Here is an 18874-nt window from a genome sequence, read left to right as displayed (position 1 = left end):
CGTTTTTGCTTTCTTGTATTTATGAAACAACAAAATATACACAGATGTAACAATGACTGTTGAATACATTGACACTACTACAGTACACAACAGAAATAACAAAGTACTTAGCACTATAATCTGTAGAATTCACATTATGATACATTCCAGTTACAGATGACATACAAGACATATGCCCTTCTTCACATACATTTATTGAGAAGTAGTTTTTCATTTACACAAACATTTTAATAGTGTGTTATGTTTGAGTTAACATTTTTTGTGATAAATCTGTGTCCTGGTCTCTAAGACAAGCTCTGCCAATAGTCATATGTGATTTAAATGTCCACAGGTGTCATGAAAAGGTCTAAAACATGGTGTAACATTAATTTCGGTACACGTGTCATAATTTGGTGCCATTTTTGTCACGAAAGGAAACATGTAGGCTATTACTTTATATACATAAATGTTTCACCGACAACCACATTCTGAAACTATCATGTCCTCGTGATGACGTACTACTATGTCGTCATATTCAAAATATAACATACTTAGTGGGCGTAGTTTAGTTGGCACACAACATGGTTCAGGCGCCGAACTGGGGCGCTTCATTTTCATTAATGTCTGCAGCATTGCATGATTTGTTGGCGTAAACTCGTGGCCTATTGGCGAAGGACATTGCCCGTAGCATACACGTGCATTAAATGTTTTTGGATGGATTATCCATTGGCCCCAGCCTATGAGATCAAAGTCTACTTTAAAGTCGTGCATTTTACACGGTTCTGCTTCCCGGTTAGACCATTTATTCTTTCTCCTTCGGCCCTTTTTCTTTTGTTGATCATTTCTGGTTGATCGTCTGCTTCTCATTGTTGTGTCGTTATTGTCATGGTTACCATTTGAATTTTCAGTTGACGTGTAACTTTTGTAAACGGATTTCATAAATCCATTATCGGATGAATATATTACTAATATTGGTGTGTTTCCTTTAACTGTTGATTTGCCCTTTTTCGTCTTTTCGCGTAATACAATTGAAATATTTCCATGGAAACGGTTCATACGTGTAATTATTTTCTCAGGAATATATATGAAACTGTTCCGTTTTGTTGCTTTCAGTGAGACTTTTTCCAGGGTCGTTTTCTCGCGCCTTACCAGCAACACAAAACGCTGTCGTCTGTTTGTATTCTTGTTGCTATGGATACGAACTTCAGCCATAGTGATGTGTTCATGCTTTGGCAAAGACGGGATGCTGAAGATAACATGCTCTTCTTTGTATCCTGAAAATAATATGTTTGATATCAATGTCAAGGCGTTTTACTATATATGTCATCTCATTCTGACACGTCTTGGAGTGTATAAGCAAAATTTGATTTTATCGTCCATGTATATGACTTTTTGTGTTATATAATATCAAAATAGTTTTTATAAAATATCCATTTAAGAGCGGTCTGCAGTATGTATGAAAAACGTCTGAAAATACAACTAAAGTATGGTGCCCAAATCTTTTGAGTGAAATATTTTTCTAGTTAAGAACAACACATAATATGTAAAAGTTTTAAACTGTGGAAAACATGGACATGAAATACAAAAAAATGTGTTTGTTTTACACGCAATCTCTAGTCACCACCAGATCTTACATTTCAATCGTAGCTACGCCACTCGTAAAAATATTACATCTTGTGTTCACTCCATGAAACATATTTCGATTTTGTACTGTATTCTCTGTATATTTGTTTCTATGAATTTGCCGACATTAAAAGGTGCCTAAGCTGCTGTTTAGAAATTAAGTAGATAACGCCACCGAGTTGGGTGGTTATTCTTGTTGTTATTTTATTTGACTAGTACACACTTTTTAGTGAATTATTGAAAAATAACAGTAAAAACTAACTCATCATTTCGCATTTTTTACTGGTACGGAACTACAAAATGTGTAGTATATGGTTTGAAGAAACTATTGTAAATACTTGAAATAAAAAGAAAATATGAATTGCACCTAGGCGAAAGATATTTCGAACTTACTTTGGAATACAAACAGTCTTTATATATAATGTGGGTGGAAACAAAACCAGTCAAAATAACACAAAAAAAAATATAGCACTTACTTTTTGCGGTAAAGCTTCTGACAGTATCAGAATAAAGAATAGCATTTCTTGTGCGTCCATCCGTGTGTCCGACTGCTGTATCTAAGTCTTCACCATCTAATAAATTCTCGAAAACCTGTTTAATAAATAAAGATAATGTTGAAGGTCTTACTGTAATTCCATCTATCTTTTCACACACTAGTAGCTCTACGCTAATCGTTTAAACGGAAAAAAAAACAAAAACAACAAAAAAAAAATCAAAACAAAAATAATACAATAAAATAACAGCTAGCGTATGAAAAAAATGCATTTGCAAGGACCTGTAATATTACCAAAGGTCACTTTGAAAGAGAAAACTGATTGGAGGTCTAAGTATATTCGTTCGTTTACTTATTTATACTGTAAAGTTTATTACTGTATATCTAACACGCCAGACAATATACACATACCTGTAGCATGAATCCAATGGATGGTTTGGTGAAGTCGGTTCGAATCCCGCCATTTTGAATCAAATGTGTGTACACCTTATCCCTTTTGATGTCCTTTACCTCACGTTGGTCAATGTCTTCTGCTTGCAGTTGTAGCGCGCCATTTCGCACGAGATCTAATAACAACGATCCTTCCTTTCTACTAATGTCAAAGTTTTTAATTCCAGTACCGTCTAGCTCTTTTCCTGCAGAGTTTCCAGTGTAGTCCGAGATAGACATCGGCAAAACATTTTTACCCTCAATAGCAGCTACAGATGATGTGCAAAAACTTTGCACCAGTAGAAGTCCAAATATTGCACTATTCATTGTCACAAAATGTCTAAATTGTTAAATAATTTTAAAAAATCACAAACATTCGTACTTATTGCTGTGATATACCGGTATCATTCCAGCAATGAAAGTTATCCCTATGGTACTGTAACGCAATCGGTAACACAATTTATGAATCTAAATCCGCAGATTTAGCGGGATTTAAACTTTCTCTCCAAATCGCAATGTTATCACTTAAACTAATTCGATTTTTGAGATGTCGCCCACAAAATTTAAGAGTGTTTTGATTCCTATTTAGAGATGTCTTTAGAGTGTCATATGACCCTGAGAACAGAAATCTTTGTCAAAACTTAGGAGATAAAATTCGAGTTCTCAGTGCTGATGATTTAAACGAATTAATTTTCAGATACTTTTTTCTGGTTATATATACCTTTGATAATGCAGCAATGTCCTTCCGTCTCGAGATGTGGGCGCCGTGCTTTATATATAAGCGGATTAAAGAATTAAAGAAACAAGATTATTATGATGTTCTTTTAATTGTAATTAGTGTAATGTATAGGCAATATGTATGTGACACTTTGTTACATTAAGTGTTATTAAAGTCGTTAATGCTTCACGCGACAGAATATATTTTAATTTAAAAGAAGATCCGCTGTGTCGCCATGATATTTTGTACGTCGGTGTCTTGTTAGATCTTGATTTTCGCCAAAACTACTCTTGTATTAATTAACGGGAAAATGTTCCTTTTAATGAATAAATGTGATTTTATATGTAAATACCTTTTTATAGATTTTCATAATTTTAACATGTTTGAAACATTGCGAAATGAAACTAATTTTACTTGGGACATGGTTTCATTTTACTCGGACTTTACCATGGACTCCCAGTTTAAAATCTCAAACTGTAATCAAAAGCATAAATATTTCTGCGACCATTATATTCTTACATTGTATTTTTAAAGAAAAGCAGGGCCTCCATAAGGACAAACACCCGAAGCGGATGCACACAATGTTCACTGGCTTTTATGATTCCAGAAAAATGTCGGATGGGGCATAAAGTCACCGTTGTTTCATCCATAACGAAATCTATATCCGGATAGCGCCGCACCCCCCCCCCCCCCCCACCCCCACACCCCACCTACAGTTTTACAGAAACTACAAAAATGTACCACTACTAAGTTAACTTGTTTATATACTTATAAACAGGGTTACTATTGCTTATTACATATGTATTTACTTTAAAACAGCAATAATAAATAGATGTAGATTTTTTTCATATCAAAAATTAAAAAAAGTCGAGGACATATTATATGTTTGCATAAAGGTCCGTCTATCTGGCGGTGGCTACACTTTATCACTAATCCGATTGGTCCAAATTAGTGTTGTCAACCAATCAAATCTCTGATAACATTATTAAGGGGTAAATAGATTGCTTTGATTGACCGAGAGTAAAGTTAATCTAAAAGAAAATTGTCTGATTTTTACCGCTTTAATATAACGAAGTTAAGAATACTCGAGTCTGAGCTGGAAATCTCCAAAATTGGAACTAAATCAGATGGTATGCTGGTATGCTAAGACTTACGAGAAGTTTTTTTAAGATTTTCCGAGAAAAGGCGTACAGAATTGAATATAGCTATGGTCCTTACCCTTAGCCTGCTGGCGGCAAGTGATTCTGCCTTTGCGACCAGTGCAGACCAAGATCATGGTCTGCACTGTTCGCTATTCAGTCAGTAAATTTTTAGTAAACACCCCTTCAAATGATAAATGGTACTGCCCAAATTGGAAGATGGACTAGTCCATAATAGAAATTTAGCATGGTAAGGGTTAAATTTCTAAATATATACATTTTGTATTCATAACCATATATATCAGCACACAAGTCCTTATCCTTCGTATCACTGCTAGCACTTACAGACGAAACAAAATTTAAGAAGGTATGATAAATATGTGAAGATTTAAGTCCTTAACGTCTTGCAAAACTGATAACCCTGCAAAAAGTGGTATATGACATAACAAATGATGTCATAGTAGAATAATCTATCATCTAAGGTAATTTTATCCACTTACTTTCACTACAAAGGATGACAATACATATATCAGTTTCTCTAAATCCCTGATACGTCCCCATAATCCATCAGCAGGCTTTACTATTCAAACAAATGATTGGCAAAATATTCTGTAATCGCGTACTTCACATTTATTTTTCAAAGTCCTGACAGAGATGATTCGATCTAAAGCATTTAAACTAACAATTTCATGCGAACGTACTGTGAGTGTTCAAAAGGCATTTTATACTGAGAAGCACAGCCTAATTTTAAATACATGCCTGTCACTCACACATTCCGTATACATTGTATATTTTACTTTCAAGCAATGTTGTCTGACAATTGAAAACACTTTTTAGGACGGACTTATAGAACAGTATAAATGGATTCATTAAAGCAGTTCAGTCATATTGTATGTTCATAACACGAACTCCTTAGTCCGTAAGATTGGAAGAAGCATGCACGAGCTCCTTTGGTACGACACAGTCTGAAAGAGTTTAATGTCGGCTGCAAGTTCCTTAAAAAAAACAATTATAAACCAAAGTAACTACAACATGTGATTTATTACATACTTAAATATATATTTATTTCTATTAAACAAAACAACATGCAGTTCATAAGCATTTTTACAAGATACAATGAAGACACGATGTTCCGATGAAGCATCGTTACTTTTTGTGAAAGTTCTGTGTTGTATTTCTAAGCTTGAAACTAAATATCCTTTCAGCGGTACAACAAGATGTCGGTGAAAACTGACTCAAGAATAACTATCCCGCCGACGAAATATAAAAACCACAATTTTCCTCTGTCCAGATGGTCTCGGCGTATGAACACAACCTGTAAATGAGAGTTATTTGGATTCAGGTGATGGAGATTGAATTTGCAGATAGATGAAAAGATGTAAATGGATACATAAAACTGGAATATTTGTTATGGAACCAAGCATAGTAGTTCCATTACATTGTTTGCAACATAAATAGTTAAAAACATCGCTGGGAAAAGATTAGTAAAACGGTATTTATACATAAAATTATCTTTCTTAATTGCAAAAACTATATTTTTCTTTCTATAAAAGAAGTTTCTCTTTGGCTTTTATGTACATATATTTATGAGAGTAATTCACAAACTTCCCGTTTCAATCGTGAATGGTTGTTAGTGTAACATAGAAACAGTTACTTAGTAGCCAAACAGCGACTTCTAAATGTATGGGTCTTCATTTTGATTTAAAAAGGACATAATCAATGATTAAGAAAGAAATATAATTTGAGCATACATATTAATATGAAAATCCATCCAAGAAATAAATTCTGGTGATAAAAATGGCACGTCGGCCGCCGGCTTAATAGCAATCAACGTTAATCCAAACACTGAATTTCTGACTGAGACAGGATTATAGCGGGATTATCGTTACTAAAGACACCGTTTCTATTCGTTTCCCACAGTGACTAACAATTGGCGTGTGACCATGTTTGATTGATTCACACTAGACCAGCGCCAAACATCTCTTGTAACTGCAATAATCGGTAATAATTGACTAAAAGGTGCCATAATCAGTATTTATTACTTTTGATTTGTTTACAATTGTTTGATTAAGATGGTGACTAAATTGTAATTAGGCTTTTTAGAGTTAAAGATCAAGTCCTAAAATGCACTGTATTTGTTTACACACATAGCAGTTCTCTAGTCTTATTCCGAATGTTCCATATCAAAAATTATTTTTAAATGATAAAATGTTTCCTAGAACAAAACACTATGACACTGCCTTAAATGTCTTCCGTAATGTTTTTCTTCAGTTTGCAACAGTAAATTATACACCACTGTACATGTCTTCAATAGCGGTAGTTGGATATCATTGTGAATCCTTTTCATTTCTAGGCAAAATGTTATTTCCACCTTTTTACAGATTTCTTTCCTTCTAAAGTCATATTTTTTAAAACATTATATACCATTTAATGAATACCTTGTTTTTATGCCGACTGAGATATTCTGAAAGTATCATATGGAACTAGCAAGAAACTGATTCTCGAAATATTGCAGGGCAAAATGGCTGAAATTTACATGGGAAAATACCGCAATACAATAATCGTTTTCAGACAATACCAGATATCTTACAAACTAAAAAACTTTCCATTAACATCATTGCAGTCAGGTTATAATATTAAACAAAAGAGAAACCAGCGTGGACTATGCGAATCGAACAGTCACTCCACGGTTTCTTCCAATGTATGCGCAACCTGTCAATTTGCTTAAACAATGTGTGCATCGGAACTTCTGACGCCCCATAGCTTAGATATTACAGACAGTATTTCTTATCAAACTTATCTTATGTTTAGAACAATATGTTTCAAATGACATACTGAAATTTCAACGAAATCGAAGAAAATGCTAAGATATCGTTTCATTTATTTTACGACATTCACCCAATTTAAAAGGTCGATAAAGCACAAATTAGTGTTCAGAATATAAAAACAACAGTTTTCATTATACGGCAAAACAAAAATGACTTATTTATCCTTCCATATCCTATTAGCATTGTTATCTAATCATATATCAGAAACAATTCTAGCATTTAACAGGAGAGAACACGTGTGTTAACAGAGGGATTCTCGCGCTCACGTGCTGTTATAACACCTTTTTATATATGCGCGTTCCGTGGCAGAGCGTAAACGTATTACGGCCCCAAAACGGATAATTCAAATGTAAATGACGTCTACGTGAAAAAACAACTCGGATATTCCCGCGCATTTCATGAGAATTTAATGACGTTGAGGGATAATGTATTCATTTATTCGTTTTTTCGCGTTATATGCTAGAATAGCGTTAGCGCATGTTATTTTCGTGTTATAACATCTTCTTAATCCCTCGGGATACGTTGGTACACTCGCCCTACGGGCTCGGGCACCAACTAATCCCTCGGGATTCTGCAAACGATATAACACGAAAAAACATGCGTTATCCTACTACATTGTAATTTCTGTAACGTGTGTATACTATTTCGAGGGGCGTTAGAATTATCGATTAGTGTATCATTTTACCTTTTGGCATTTATCATTAAACTTCGCAAAATAACGTAATATCAGAGAGTCAAGAATAAAAGTAAGTTATAAACATGAATTTAAAAAGAGCTGGTTAATTTTAATATCCAGAACATATCTACGGATGTCCAAACCTGCTTAGGTTTCCAACAATAACATAGACATTGAAAACGAAAAGTTTTTCGGAAAAGCAGAGGCTTGCATATCGATCAGCAAATAAAACATGAACCAGAGTTCTTATACTCTACTCAGTAAGATAAGAGGTAAGGGTAGATTTCTCGGAAGCACAGAGCACCAAAAACACAGTCACAGAGCCACGCATTTGCATATTAGGCCCACAACAAAAAGAAGCCGTAATGGAAAAATATTTCAGACGGGTTGCTTCAAACATCCAACAAAAGTACGTATCAATTTATGCTAAAGATGGAGGAGAAGGCAAGGGGCAAAATTGGGCCGTGGGGGTGGGGGGGGGGGGGGGGGGGGGGGGGGGGGGGGAACCCGAAGGGGAAAGTTGAATAAGGACGAATACACAAAGGAAATGCCAAGTTCCTTAATAACAGTCACACTACATTTATAATAACGCGAGAATCACTACCTACCAGAATAACTTCCACAGCGACAAAGCCTATGAGACTCAGACCTAGCATGAAGTATATTGCACCATATGAACCATTCTTTACACCTTGAACTATACTCAATACTATACAAACCTGCCAAAAAAATGAAATTATTATAACATAAAACTTTTTAAATAACATAAAACTTTTTAAATACATTAGTTCTGTTCATATCGTAGCACTGTAAAAATGTGCCAAGTACTTAACTCATACTTTCCAGAAGGTCTAACTAAAAAAAGAGTCGTACACAATTATACATATAGCTATGCTTTGTCTAATTATTTGAGGAATAGCTTTATATGTGTAAACATATACTTACAAGCACCATAATGACAACCAAGGCAACGAACAAAATCTGAAGTAGTCTCTGAGATATGAAAAAGGAAAAGTTGAGATTAGAAGCAGTAAATAACAAACTTCATGTATATAAAGTACGAGATAGGACAGAAGGAGGACACCATTGAGTTATTTATGATATGTAATACCTAAAGGAAGGCCATAAACACAACTCCAGCCCTTATAAGCGGTAGATATAGTTTTCATATTTTCCTTATTTGACGAGTAAAATGAATCATCAAGGCTAGTCAAATCAAGCCAAGGCTACTTTATTTATGTACAAGTTTGGGTTAAACTACAAATATTAAAAGCTCTAATGAGCTTTTAAAGCCGACTAAATACATTAAAAATAGTATATAAACGTGAAAGCAAAAGCAGTGAGTATCAATAAGAAGTTAATGTAACACTATTCATAGTCATTAGAACACTGAACGCAATTTAAGAAATGTAATGTTTACATCAGCTTAATACTTATAAGCACATATAAGAAGGCAGTTACATTTATTTTATATATGATAAATTTTAACAAGAATGTCAGTAATAAGTCAAAGGAATAAAGCTGAAATGAACAAATAGAACTAACCGCCCTGGGTGTCTGTGTACTGTCATGATACAACACTTGGTCCGGTATACTCGAGGCCGGGGCCACTTCCGGTCTCTTTGGTGCCAACGCGTCCTTCTCAGACATTGTAAATGGTTACAGTAATTAATTTCAACTTTGACTTGTCAGCATTAATCCAGCGTCTTAACGCTTCATTAGGATATATTCTTTAATACAAACACACTTTAATTGTTACTTGTACTAGCTCAGTTAATTACTCCGCCATATTGAATAGATTGAGAGATATATCAACACCTTTGATTAGCTGGTTGTTTCTTAACTATCCAATGAGATTGTTTGTTTCAATTTATATCATGTGATGGTGACTTACTACATCACGTGATAAATGCAGACGAGCTAAAATGGCGACAACCGATTCAAAAGTAACCGGACTGGATAGTAATGCTATTTACTATGAAGTTTCACCGACTATTGTAAGTCCGATATTTGAATTTATGAAAATATATGTTAAAAAGTCGGCACATGTTAGATTGTATACACGAAATAACAGCGGCTAAGTTTTATGTTTACCTATCAACATTATAAGCGATAATACATACATGAATTAAACATGTATAAATTTTTACTTTATCTATCAAAGCAAACAGCAATGATCAAATGTTTACACAAATGAAACGATGATAAAATTCATACTCATGTTTTAAAAAGTACATTAAACTTCTCTTTTCTTGTATTGTTACTTTCATATAGCTGTTTTTATAAAAAGCAAAATCTATCAACCGTATGGCGGTATGATGATCACATGATGACTTTCAATTTCGTGACGCATAAAATACTTAGATTAACTTCCCCGTTGTGCAAAGTGTTAAGGCCCGAATCACCCTATTTAATGTTTTCAGGGACTGATGAAAGATTTATAGCAAAAAGTTTAAACATTGTAGAAAGAAAATTTTTATCAATTTTTCAACTATTTTATGTCAAAATATTGTAGTGTTATTTCATAAAATCATGCTCGTTTGAGTACTCCTGTATACAATTAAATTAAAGTCGATTGTTGTCGACCTTGTATAGCTAAAGTAGCATAGAAGGTATTGTCTTACTCATTCTTTTCTATATAAATATATCTCTTTTGCCAAAGTTACACATTTCTAACACTTTCAGTATTGCTCTCTTATAGCTGTGGTGAAGTCTATTAAAACAGAATCCTACGTATATTATTTTCTTCTTCGAAAAATCAATATGAATTTATTTACGTAGCACGAACACTTTAAAATGTCAATCCTTAAAATCGTTTTCAAGGCACAGTTACATTTTTCAGATTTGTATCATGCGGCTGTACAACATTTTGACATTGCTAATGGTTCTGGTAAGTGCAACGTAATGTTTAGCTACTATAGTATTTGCATACATGTAGCCCCCATTTTTGAAAGAGAGACTGACACATAACAGTCTGGTTATTATGCTGATATGCTAGTTATTGCATATACCGCACATCTTCATACATAATCATAATACAATATCAGTGTCATAAATTTTGAATAATCTGACAATACAATAGAAATGTCATCCATCTTTTTCCTTTGAATGTCATATAATTTATTTATATGACATCATGTGATCATGTATCTACCTAAATTGAATATTTGTTAAGATTTATCAAAGAACAGCGAGTATAACAGATGAATATCAGTATTTGTTAATTATTTAACAACGACAGCCAGTGTTTACTGTAACGGCAAATAAATGCATAACCAATGTTCTTTCTTTATTTTCTTTTGGCTATGTAAGTTTACGTTTTTATTTCAGATAGCTTTCACCATATGTCTTATAAAAGGACACGAAAGCGAATCAAATTATCTCCTAGCCTGCAATCTCGTGCGTATGTACAATTTAAATTGTATTTCTCATTACAAATTTGATAAGAAGTAAAGTTTATACATTGATAATTTACATTAAATATTAACGATTTCAAATAAATTATAACATAAGAAAATTGTATGTTTATTTTCGGTTTTCAGCCAATGTAATTTCACAAATACTGTTTCATTTTTCAGTCAGTGGACTAATTGCAATAGTTATTGTAAGTACAATTTTAGATTTATAAACATTTCAGATAAAAGGAAGTATGGAAATATTTCATTAATAAATATATCTTCTTCTGCCACCAAGACTAAATCAGATTTCTAGAATTATAATGGTAGACCAGTCTCAAAACTAAGGTGTTTGATTGGCTGATGATTAGACTAGCCTTTAAATTGACCAATGGCTATCTTGCCCTCTGAGACTGATCTCCAAAGACAATGCTAAAGTTTCTTTGTTCTGTATCATTGTTAATTTCGCAAATATTCAAATGGGAAACCGTTCATAGTTACAGACAGTTTAATTAAATATCAATGTTAAACATCAAACAGCATGATGTACACGCCGGCAGGAAGGAAACTTATTTTTCACTACTTCCCGAGGTGTAAGATAGCATATTTCCTTGATAACCGGACAAATGCAGTGTACATCGGTAAACAAGTTGACGTCATAACGTCTCCGTCTTTGACGTCAATGTCTATAGTACGTCATTGCTTAGGAACCGCGTCGTTTCGATAGGCATAGAATTGACAGCGTTTGAAAATTCGCAACATTTTTACCAATTCAACACAACATAACAATAAAATATGAGCAACAACAGTTCAGAAAGAGAAAAATCACGTCGCTGGAACAATTCCACAGGTTTGTTTCATATTTTATATAGATTTCAAAGTGTTTTTTTTTAATGTAACGACTTTCTCTCATTGAACTTGAAAAAAATATGTAGAATAAATGTGTTTAATCCTGGTTTATATCAACAGTATTTATAATCAGATTGCTTGATTTATTTGAAATAAGTAGTGTTGTAACTGTTTTGCCCTGCTTAAACCTTTCAATACAGTCGTTATTGAAGGATCCCGAAATAATATGAATAACGAATTAAAATATTGGTCATTTAAGATGGGACAAGACTGTTTTAAATTTTCATATATCAGTACTAGAATGTAGTAACTGCAACTTTTCAGAAAATTCCAGCCACCCAAGTTCCTTTAGCGTTACATATTTACTTGTTTCCAGTTATTTATTCAAAACAGTTTTAGCAGTGTAAAATCTTATTTAATGAGCTTTTACTGTCTGTTCACCAAACTGTGCTGCATAAAACTTAACATAACAGAATGGAATATATTAACACGGTAATATATATTTAACAAAGCACACATTACATTAAAGTTAAATCTTTTTGTAAACTTTTATTTCTGACTATTTCTGCAACATTTTATACTTTTAGCTAATTCATTTTTGTCTTTATTAATTTTCTAGCTGAGACTTGGAACTATGCAGATATATCTAAACCAGCACCTGTAAGGTTAGACGACACTTCTCACGGTTCCTTGTCCTCAACAAACTTAGCCGCATATGACTGGAACCTGCCAGATACACGTGACATTCTTGATCTGCAGAGAATTGCAGAAAATATGGCGGAAGCTAGAAGAAATATGAATTCTAGACAAATTGACGGTGAGATATCATTCATTATAATGAAAACAAAAGAAAAGCATCTTTATATTGTAGATACTGGTTTGGCAGCACACGTACTATGTTTACATATATTTTTTAAAAGGACCATACATTTTTTTACTACTCAAATGGAAAAGTTGATGGAACAATACCTATCAAACACTATAAACATTTTAAATAACTAATTTCAAGCAAAGTTGCCTTGCATTTTTCTTTGCTTAAATACACGTACATGCGATCTCGGATAAAGTTTTGTATACAAGTAAGAAGTTAGGCAATATTCATTTAAAATATCGACAATACTCAATATATTAGGGATGAACTAACTTGAAAGAGGTGCAAAACGAAGAAATTGAATACGGCCAGTATTGTCCATTGGAGCACCACTATGTATGGAAAAAGATGTAATCGCAAAGAATAAAACAAGCAAACATGTGTCAGAATACAGACTTTTTTGTAAATTTTTAGAAGCTGAACTCAGACGGTACACCCCGCTTGCTGAAGCCGACTTTGAGGAAATCAGAAAGACTGATGATCTTCTTGAACAGGCATATGATTTATATTTAATACGTAAGTGAATAGTACATTTATTTGCAAACTGTTGTTTACCAAGACTTAATAAGACGAATGTTGTTTTTTCTTCAGCGATCTGGTATATCAATATGCATGAATTAACAAAGAAGTCTTTAATATAACTTTAATCAAGCATTCTGCCAGTCCAAATAGGGAGCGTCATCACTGTCAATCAAGCTACAAGCTTTTGTTCAATTAGTTTTACTCGTTTTGTAGTTATGTGGAAAACATGACAAAACGTACCGAGTTTACCGATTTTAACGTGACATTTTGCTTGTAGCATCATTTTCATTTTCAAATAACATTGAAACTACAGGACATGTGGTAAAAACTTTCCTTGTTATGAGTGGCTTGGCATGTCCACTATCTAGTTATTCATAAGTTACTCCCAATATTACACTGAATATTTCATACCGCTTCAGCATAAAGCTGATCACCAGGACTACCAAGAAAAAAAACCGAAAAAACAAGAACAAAAACAAAACGTGTTGCATATTTAATGTCCTACTATTACATATGGATTGTACGTGTTGTTTTAACCATATATTCAGTTCATTTGCTCCACACATTAACAGTTTGGCTATATATAAGTAAGAAAAAGTAATTAAAAAATAAATTGGATTTGTCTGGAATTTTGAACATCACGGCGATTAGGGTGAGCACAGACTTTTTTCAAGCCGGACTGAATCCCCTAAAACACTAACAATTTTCGTACAAGATCACCATTTTTTGCGACTACTTTGATAACACTCTATACGTGTACACCATATTCAGTTGAAACCACTCGGATGAAGCACATGGTTAAGAGGTAGTAATGTTATAAATTTAAAACTTACCATATGTTTGTTTAATTTTTCAGCTGCATTGAGCAGAGCTCCGCGAGTAAAACGCAAAACAAAAGCACTGATTGCACGACTTGAGAGTAAGCCCCATTTCTACTGTCCATATGAACGGGAAGAACCCACCAAAGTCCATGTTAGTCGCTGGCTGAACAAGTACACTGCCAGCCCAGAGGAAGATTTGCTTGGCTTCACATCTAGAGATCCTTATGAGCCGAAGAAGTTCATTTCCACCGTTGAGCCCAGAGCTGTAAACAGTGATACCAATGTGGTTCTTGGAAAACGAAAGAGAGAAAGAGATGAGGAGGAAACAGTGTGTGTTAGCACGAGTAGCTCGGAGTCCAGACTGGTCTGTGACCATAGCAACAGACCGAAGAAATTCAGAAGGGCTCGTTGAATATTGATTACACTGTTTTCATATTATCAAAAGAATATATTATTTTGTAATTCGATTAAAATGAAATCATATTCAAAAGTGTTTGTTGTTGATATAAAAATTTTATTACAAGAATTAGTAAATTTAAATCAGTGCTTCCACTGTAAGATTATTTTTATATAGTGTAATACGCGATTTAAAAGGATTAAGATTCATTGGCCTTTTTTTTACCACATTCAACAGTGTGATGCGGTAACTGATAATATCTGAGAAAAAAACCCCGATTGATCATGTAAGGTCTAATTTAGTATTAAAGGAAACAGATCGGACGCCATCTGGTCTATCGTGTAATGGCGTCAAGATTACTGAACACTAATTTTTCAAATAGGTGGACATAGGCTAGTTTTTGTTTAAATGTCATTGACATTTGATATTTTTTGACATTTTGGTAGTTTAAGAAAAAAATGAGAGGCTTGTATTTGAAGTAATACGTCAAATTTTACTATGAGTAGTAATACCAGGTCACAGCACTATAATTTTGATGTGATTTTCAGTAAGTCAATATTACAGAAAAATATTTCTTAGAAGATATATGACCCTTACTTTTCTCCTAGTTTTATTTCAGTTTTTAGGATAGCCTTTTCTCAGTTTATACTCTGAAATGGGTCTAGCTATGTGTGGTAGCTCACATTGTGTATAGACTATACAGGGAATATGAGGTCCGTCCAACCATTTGTAAAACACTTGCTGAAAGACGTAGTTGAAAATTAAATGAAAATGGGACACCCGTAGATACAAATACATATATTCAAATATTTTGAACGTTTGCAAGACTTTTCAATTGATTTAAATCGATGTTTCATATCAAACAGTAACCATATTTGTTTGGTACCTCAGTATGACATATTACATAATTCTAGCTTCACATTCGTGTCAGTGCAAATTATGTTGCGGTTAGATTAGAAACCCCTACAGAAAGTATTAAATGACAGAATCGTTTTCTTAAAAAAGAATAAACCGATACAACACATTCTACATGCATTAAATTTAACTGACATACGAGCTTTGCAGTAACTTTACTTATTTATTGGTAGGCAGAGTTATTTGCAAATCTTACTTGAACATTTTATTTTCATACAACAAAGTATTTAGCCACAAATCTATCAGCTAAAGCCAGTAATGATTCAGTTCAATTTTAGGTAACACTGTTAAGATTGGTTAGCCACAAACCCGGTTACTAGTACTACGCTTAAGTGTATCAACTTGAAACTTGCTCGTGTCGTTTTTGACGCATTTCTTGTAACCTGTTATAGTTACGGTGTATGTTAGTGATTGGCAAGATTTACGCTATACAACTCCAGTTGTATTTGGCATACCGAATGGTTCTAGGGACCCTGTTGTTATTTTTTATCTTGGAAAGTACTAAACACAAACCTCGCAACAAGAGCTATGACTCTCCTGAAGCGAACATCCGTTATTTGCAGAATTTAGCGTAGTCCTCCTTTAGTTTGCGACAACGATTACCTTTTTGTAACAACTTTATGATAACAATACTTAGGAAGCTCTTTTAAAAGAGCAATTTTGTCTCAATACATGTCTTCTTTATCATTTTACAGAACTGGTGGTACAGAAAAAATGAGCTTGTAAGTTTATCCTTTCACTTTAATTGTATCTAAAATGCATATAGTTATTTAGCAGCAAACATAACAACAGCACTTAGTCCTTTCTACTTTAGATTGTTCTCTGTGGGGCTGAGGAAGCGACCATTTTCAGTGAAGGTGGTAGCCTACTGGTGATTTGTGGGTTATGAGATATTTAGTTCAGTTTGAGTCTAAATATTTCAATCACTCATAAAAGGCTCATGGGCGAGATAGTTATATAGGCTATTAGATTTGTATTGCGAAATATGTGCGAGTTCTAGGCCTATAACGGAAATATTGCGCTCCTTGCGACTTTAGGAGCGCGAAAGAAGGAGCGCATATTTCTCGATGCACATCCAATAATCTTTTTATTACATATTTCATACACATACTACATTTGAAATTTTTACATAGATATGACTTCTCAGATCGTTTAGCACGACTTTTATGTCGTGTTATTGGTACTGTTTAGTTTCTCAGCATGACCATTTCGGCCTGGGTGGTTCCAATACCCCCGCTTTCATTGTCTTTGGTATTGTGTGATCACCCCTTGGATATGGTGCCTGCTTTTTAATTTTGTCTTTTGACAGTTCCTGTGATATGCAGGCTCCATAACCTCAGATCCCCTTTCTAAATTCCAGTTTGTTTAGTTCTGCCCATTATTTTCTCGTTTGGGGCAAACCCATTACTTTTATCTGGGGACCAAACGCCGCTTTTCATGGAATTACACGCCACAACCCGTGTATCATTGAAGGTTCCATGTTCACCGCCGTTTGAATACATCTGCGGATGTCTCTAAATTGCTTTTTGTACTTTTAGCATGTGTAAATGTTGAGTTCTGCTCAACCCGGGGCTAGAGGGCGTGGACGGCAGCATGTATTTCCACTACCGTCCATGAACAGGCTCAATCAAACAGAGCCTGCAACATTTTCGTTTTTGTCGTGTTGAGCGACCTATGAAGTTTCCACTTTTTCTATTTTATTTTTTAGCCTAGTAAAACTGAAATTATCGTCGTTAAAGAGCTGTTGGACGTGACGACATGCATGAAACTGACTTCACAAATGACGTCATCTACCCGATATGAAACTGGAACGTCAATATGGAAAAGTAATGACGTTTCAGGTTACACTGTAACTTAAACTACATTCAATAAAGTTTAAACAAAAATATTTAATAAACAATTATTTCAAACAGTTATTTGTTTTCGTAAGTACATTTTATTCGTTACTTTTGCAGGCTGCTGACAAATACTGGTACATTTTCCTATTGTCAACTGTGATTATCTTCCAAACGATAACGACAGATGTATATGTATTTCACGTCCTGCCGACGGCCGCACCGACGGAAGGACCGCCGAGAACACTGTCAACAATGCCCTATACCGGAACTTCAATTTCTTGGCGTACAATAAACAGCTCTACAATAACACCACCTCCATCAGCGTTTCCATTTCAAATTCAGTCACCTTAAATTGGGCATATCTTTTATCTGAAGACAAAACAAAACGTTCGACAGGGTTAAATGTACAGAAGAAAACACGCCGTGGTTGCAAAAACACTTTTCTTGAAATAGAGCTATATATTGGAGGTGTGAAGTATCATCAAACCTGAAATAGCACACTCGGTTGTTATAGACAAAACTTGTCGAAAAACCTTCTGTAAAAACTTTGCAACTGTGATATGTTATTATTATTATTGTATGCATGTTGTATATCTATGGATTAGATCAAATGAATGTTTTATATGATACATGTGTAATAAAACTTTGAAGCTTTCCGCGACCTCAGTAATTTGGACTCACTTTGAGCCTGTTTATGAGAGCACGAAAACTGTTTGGTTTGTTTGGTTGTTTTGGGTTTAACGCCGTTTTTCAACAGTATTTCAGTTATGTATCGGCGGGCAGTTAACCAAACCAGTGTTCCTGGATTCTGTACCAGTACAAACCTGTACTCCACAAGTAACTGCCAACTTCCCCACATGAATATGAGGTGGAGGGCGAATGATTATAGACACAATGTCACAATCAAATCGTCACGTAGAATATACGTCGCATCGGTGGATCGAACTCACCCGTGATCCATAGATCTGTGCTCTCCCTATTGAGCTAAGCGGGCGGGCTAAAACTGTTTGGTACCCAGCTGCAAATTCCAATATTCATACTGTTTGTGAAATGTAATACACGAAAGTGCTTAAAGTGGACGGCAAATGCGCCGTGCTAATTGCCAAATGGTTAATGAGAAATACTTTAATGCCAAAATGACAATTGCTAAATGGTTAATGTCAAATATCGACTGTCAAGTGGCAATTTGTTAAAAATATGCTTATTGTTAATTACGAATGCGATAAAAACGCCGACTACTTATTTCTATGTTCTTAAGTAGGTACACAGTTGAACAAAAGAGTGAATAAATACACCCTGTAATCTAATTCGTAACTGACCTTCATTACATAACTTGTCTCTTAAAAAACCAAAACATTTTAAGAAAACCAGTTCAGTTCAT

General features: G+C 34.3%; 4 protein-coding genes across 5 annotated transcripts; 2 read left to right on the top strand and 2 right to left on the bottom strand.

Moving 5' to 3' along the window:
* Positions 1-9: 9 nt before the first annotated feature.
* On the bottom strand, positions 10-3912 carry LOC123563549 (derriere protein-like). Its single transcript, XM_045356404.2, has 3 exons — positions 2507-3912; positions 2079-2193; positions 10-1253 (listed from the first exon to the last, which is right to left on the bottom strand). The coding sequence occupies exons 1-3, from the start codon at positions 2849-2851 to the stop codon at positions 451-453; spliced, it is 1263 nt and encodes a 420-aa protein (XP_045212339.2). The 5' UTR covers positions 2852-3912; the 3' UTR covers positions 10-450.
* Positions 3913-5403: 1491 nt separating this feature from the next.
* On the bottom strand, positions 5404-9857 carry LOC123563547 (uncharacterized). 2 transcript variants are annotated; one of them, XM_045356397.2, is made up of 4 exons: positions 9431-9842; positions 8831-8878; positions 8494-8604; positions 5404-5696 (listed from the first exon to the last, which is right to left on the bottom strand). In XM_045356397.2, exons 1-4 carry the CDS (start codon positions 9533-9535, stop codon positions 5583-5585), a joined length of 378 nt encoding a protein of 125 aa, XP_045212332.1. In that variant the 5' UTR covers positions 9536-9842; the 3' UTR covers positions 5404-5582. The 2 variants fall into 2 exon arrangements, with proteins under 2 accessions (XP_045212332.1, XP_045212333.1); XM_045356398.2 differs by lacking the exon at positions 8831-8878 and having other exon boundaries at positions 9431-9857.
* On the top strand, positions 9748-18149 carry LOC123563545 (uncharacterized). Its single transcript, XM_045356396.2, has 6 exons — positions 9748-9882; positions 10728-10775; positions 11216-11288; positions 11464-11489; positions 16351-16377; positions 17611-18149. Exons 1-6 carry the CDS (start codon positions 9811-9813, stop codon positions 17842-17844), a joined length of 480 nt encoding a protein of 159 aa, XP_045212331.1. The 5' UTR covers positions 9748-9810; the 3' UTR covers positions 17845-18149.
* Positions 11496-16344, top strand: LOC123563544 (uncharacterized). The gene is made up of 4 exons (XM_045356395.2): positions 11496-12130; positions 12749-12946; positions 13415-13516; positions 14379-16344. The coding sequence occupies exons 1-4, from the start codon at positions 12076-12078 to the stop codon at positions 14753-14755; spliced, it is 732 nt and encodes a 243-aa protein (XP_045212330.2). The 5' UTR covers positions 11496-12075; the 3' UTR covers positions 14756-16344.
* Positions 18150-18874: the final 725 nt, after the last annotated feature.

This window comes from Mercenaria mercenaria, chromosome 2 (assembly GCF_021730395.1).
Source record: "Mercenaria mercenaria strain notata chromosome 2, MADL_Memer_1, whole genome shotgun sequence".
Lineage (NCBI taxonomy): Eukaryota > Metazoa > Mollusca > Bivalvia > Venerida > Veneridae > Mercenaria > Mercenaria mercenaria.
Note: the sequence above shows the minus strand (reverse complement) of the source record. Positions and strands in the feature narration are given on the sequence as shown.

Coding starts and splice junctions, on each gene's coding strand:
- LOC123563544 (XM_045356395.2), top strand. CDS start 12,076: ATGAGCAACAACAGTTCAGAAAGAGAAAAATCACGTCGCTGGAACAAT. Junction 12,131..12,748: donor TCGCTGGAACAATTCCACAG/GTTTGTTTCATA, acceptor TTAATTTTCTAG/CTGAGACTTGGAACTATGCA. Junction 12,947..13,414: donor GAATTCTAGACAAATTGACG/GTGAGATATCAT, acceptor GTAAATTTTTAG/AAGCTGAACTCAGACGGTAC.
- LOC123563547 (XM_045356397.2), bottom strand. CDS start 9,535: ATGTCTGAGAAGGACGCGTTGGCACCAAAGAGACCGGAAGTGGCCCCG. Junction 8,879..9,430: donor GTACACAGACACCCAGGGCG/GTTAGTTCTATT, acceptor TTCATATCTCAG/AGACTACTTCAGATTTTGTT. Junction 8,605..8,830: donor TGGTTGTCATTATGGTGCTT/GTAAGTATATGT, acceptor TTTTTTTGGCAG/GTTTGTATAGTATTGAGTAT.
- LOC123563545 (XM_045356396.2), top strand. CDS start 9,811: ATGGCGACAACCGATTCAAAAGTAACCGGACTGGATAGTAATGCTATT. Junction 9,883..10,727: donor ATGAAGTTTCACCGACTATT/GTAAGTCCGATA, acceptor TACATTTTTCAG/ATTTGTATCATGCGGCTGTA. Junction 10,776..11,215: donor TGACATTGCTAATGGTTCTG/GTAAGTGCAACG, acceptor TTTTTATTTCAG/ATAGCTTTCACCATATGTCT.
- LOC123563549 (XM_045356404.2), bottom strand. CDS start 2,851: ATGAATAGTGCAATATTTGGACTTCTACTGGTGCAAAGTTTTTGCACA. Junction 2,194..2,506: donor CCATTGGATTCATGCTACAG/GTATGTGTATAT, acceptor TTTATTAAACAG/GTTTTCGAGAATTTATTAGA. Junction 1,254..2,078: donor CAGAAGCTTTACCGCAAAAA/GTAAGTGCTATA, acceptor TATTATTTTCAG/GATACAAAGAAGAGCATGTT.